At 39.9% G+C, this 3234-nt stretch overlaps 1 protein-coding gene across 1 annotated transcript; it reads right to left on the bottom strand.

Annotated features, from left to right (window-relative positions):
* Window positions 1-503: 503 nt before the first annotated feature.
* On the bottom strand, window positions 504-2738 carry LOC108425702 (beta-1,3-galactosyltransferase 2-like). Its single transcript, XM_037534701.1, has one exon. It carries the CDS (start codon window positions 2648-2650, stop codon window positions 1673-1675), a length of 978 nt encoding a protein of 325 aa, XP_037390598.1. The 5' UTR covers window positions 2651-2738; the 3' UTR covers window positions 504-1672.
* Between the last annotated feature and the right edge of the window lie 496 nt (window positions 2739-3234).

The raw sequence follows: 3234 nt of genomic DNA, 5'->3' as shown, positions 1-3234 counted from the left end.
GGCAAAATTAGTAACATATTTATATCAGAATAAGTAAAAATGTGCTGGAATCTTCTTATAAAGTTAAGTTTGATTCAACTCTCATTATTTGTATTTGCAGCATATTTTAGACATTTTGATATTTAATAATATTTAGTATATATTTTGCTATATATTTTATTTATGTCTTTCTGACCAAGGCCGGCGCAAACTTGAAAGCTAGCTATCTTCTTGTTGAGAAGGCAGGACTCCCCAAATTAACTGTGAACTCCAGTTTTGTTCTCCTGTAGGCCCTGCCCTTTGGAGGTGGAGCCAGAGTGCTCATAGATTCTCCTCACCTAACGCTTAATAAGCTATTCATTGTTTCAAACTCTGATTGGTTGTGTATAATTTTAATCCCAGAATCACTGCCTTCTTTGTTTCAGTTAGTTTTAAACAAAGAAAAAGAAACATTATTCTTATAACATCACAACGGTTTAACGTTGTGCATGAAGAAATGAAAGACAAATGAAGAAAAGGAACAAATGAAAGAAAAGGAACAAAAGAAAGAAAAGAAAAGAAAAAACACATTCTGGATACATATTTGTCACTTGTCTAAACTCTGATAATAAACCAAAACAATTTTATCTTCGAAGTCATACACTACATATTTCTAGCTCAATAGTAGACAAAGATAGAGGTTTTAGGTAATACACAACAATAAGACTGATAAAATGAGTAGTATTGCTTACAGATTATATAAATGTTTATAATCGAGCAGACAACGGAACATGTTTTCTTGGGTTCTTTATAAGCACATATCCTTATGGTGGTGTTGTTGTGTCTCATTCTCACCACTTGCGGGTAGTGTGGCTCCATATATATCTAGATATAATATCTAGATACATAAATATAAAATCTATAAAGACTAACTTTGTTATAGATTCTCATAACAACCGTTTTTGGATCTCCAGACTTGAAAATGAACCCTGTTGAATGGTGGCAATTCTGTATTGGTGCACAGTTTTGAAACTTGATTTCTTGTAAATCACAAGTTTATTTAAGAGTTTGCTGAGGCCTGCAGCTGGATTCCAGGCAGGGATTTATAGCTGCCTGGAATGCCTTATAGAGCAAGGGGGGTTGATAACCTCCCATAGTGTCCAGGCTTGATCCCAAGGTAACTTCCTTTCAAGTGCAAACCTTGTTAGGCAACTTAATCCTGTTTTATGGCTTTTACCTCAGACTTTGTGGAGCCAAAGCTTTTAGTTCAGGTAATGTGGAGAGTTCTTGTAAACAGTAGTGACTTTGGTTCGACCAGATGGTAGTGTTCTCTACATAGCCGCTAAATACTACCCAAGTGTTTGGATCCATTTGAGGACTGATAGATCAACTGTGAGCCAATGAAAGTTGCACCAGACACTGCCTAGACAAGACCATCCCTCAAAACTGAAAGGCCATCAATCACTCTGAATGAACTGCAGAGCTCAGTGGCTGAGACTGGAGTGAAGGTGCACCAGGAAATCTGTGGAGCTCTGTGTATAACTGGCCTGTATGAAAGGGTGGCTAGAAGGAAGACTTTACTGAAGAAAAAACAAATTATAGCACATCTGGATATGTGGGAAAAATCTCTCCCAAACAGTGTGCAAAGCTGGTGGAAAGCTGGTAATGCAGCACAAGGTGGTTCTATCAATTACAAGTCTGAAAGGATTGTCCTTTATATAGGCCTTTTTAGGTCCTGCCAGAATGTGATCAGCTGTTGTGGGGAGTTAAGGATGGTGGTGATCATGCTGGCAAACTCTTCTCGTTTATAATTACCACTAAAATAGTCCTTAAACTGGGAAGGATTAGGAGGGTCTGAAGGTGAAATTCCTATTCGTTTCAGACATACACCCACATATGCATCCTCTATATTAAAAGGCTTTATATCTTTTGAAACCTCAACAATCTTCCCTGAAAGGTCATTGGAGAAGACATAACCCATCCCCAGCAGGTATGTTGGGTAGTAGTCTTCAGCATATAATTCCTTTGGCACGTACCACTTGGAGTTCTTGTCCCGGATGACTGGTCTGTTCCACATAACCTTTCCTGTAATGTAGTTTTCTTTAGGAGTATCAGGTGCCAGTAACAAGTTCATCAAGTTCTCCAGATTCAAGAACATGTCAGAGTCGACCTTCATGGCGTAGGATGCCTGTGGGCAACGTGTGGCCAGCCAGTCCATGATTACCATGGTCTTTATTGTCAAGTTGAGGTATGAGTCCATGAAGTCGCTCTGGATGAGGTCATGGTACTGCTGGCTTTCCAGCCTTAGTTCCTCCTGTTGTTTCTCAGCCTCATTCCCAGGCAGACCCAGTGAGAAGACCACCATGATGGTTTTGTTGTGGGCCGTGCTCTCATTACCCCATGTTCTCCGAATGGCGTTGCGCGCCTCCACTTCATGTGGAGCCACTGGAACCATGAGGACCAGAAACGGGTTCTCTTGTTCACACTTATGGGGCTCGTCTATGATGAAGCGATAGTTGTGTGGATACGCTTCATGGTAATGGATGGATGACGCTTCTTTCACTGGAACAGCCATCATGGACTCCATACTGAGCATGTCTGTCATGTTTTGTCTGATAATTGTAGCCACTGCTGTGTGTTTGGCATCGGGCGTCTGTTGGTTGACTGTGTTGTATCTTGTGAAAGAGATCATATTTATTAGTGTGTGATTTTTGGCGGTTTGGAACGTTGTTAACTTGCTGAAATTGCTGAACCACACTTTGGACGACTCAGAGCAGATGCCGAACACATACATCACAATGAAGGTTATGGACAGCAATAATATGAAGCGCCTCTGAAAGCGTAACCTACTGAGGCTGAAGGTGGCCATTTTCTTGGCTGGACTAAAAGAAAAAAGAAATAGAGAATTAGTCATAATGAAGCAGCATTTCTTATTTGAATATTCTTTTTATCTGCTTCTAAACACAATGCTGGCTCAGTGAGTGATGGAAACTGACATGATGCTGCTTTGAATTTAACAAGAACAGCCAACTTCCAGGCTTTGTCTTCAAAATTCTAACAATATCACTTAATTTAGAAATTTAGAATCTAAAATGGGTAAACTCTACACCTTTCTAATAGTCTATCTCACTGTGCCAGGGAGGCAGCACCACACTGCTGTGGTCGCAGGCAGACTTTGGTTAGTAGCAAAAAAAAAGCCCCATTTATTACTACAGTTCTATTTATTAACAACATTTGTGACCAGAGATTTTTTTAAAAAGACCATGCTGACCACAT

Source organism: Pygocentrus nattereri, chromosome 25 (genome assembly GCF_015220715.1).
Source record: "Pygocentrus nattereri isolate fPygNat1 chromosome 25, fPygNat1.pri, whole genome shotgun sequence".
Taxonomy (NCBI): domain Eukaryota; kingdom Metazoa; phylum Chordata; class Actinopteri; order Characiformes; family Serrasalmidae; genus Pygocentrus; species Pygocentrus nattereri.
The sequence above is the reverse complement of the archived record's forward strand: the minus strand, read 5'-3'. Positions and strand labels throughout refer to the sequence as shown.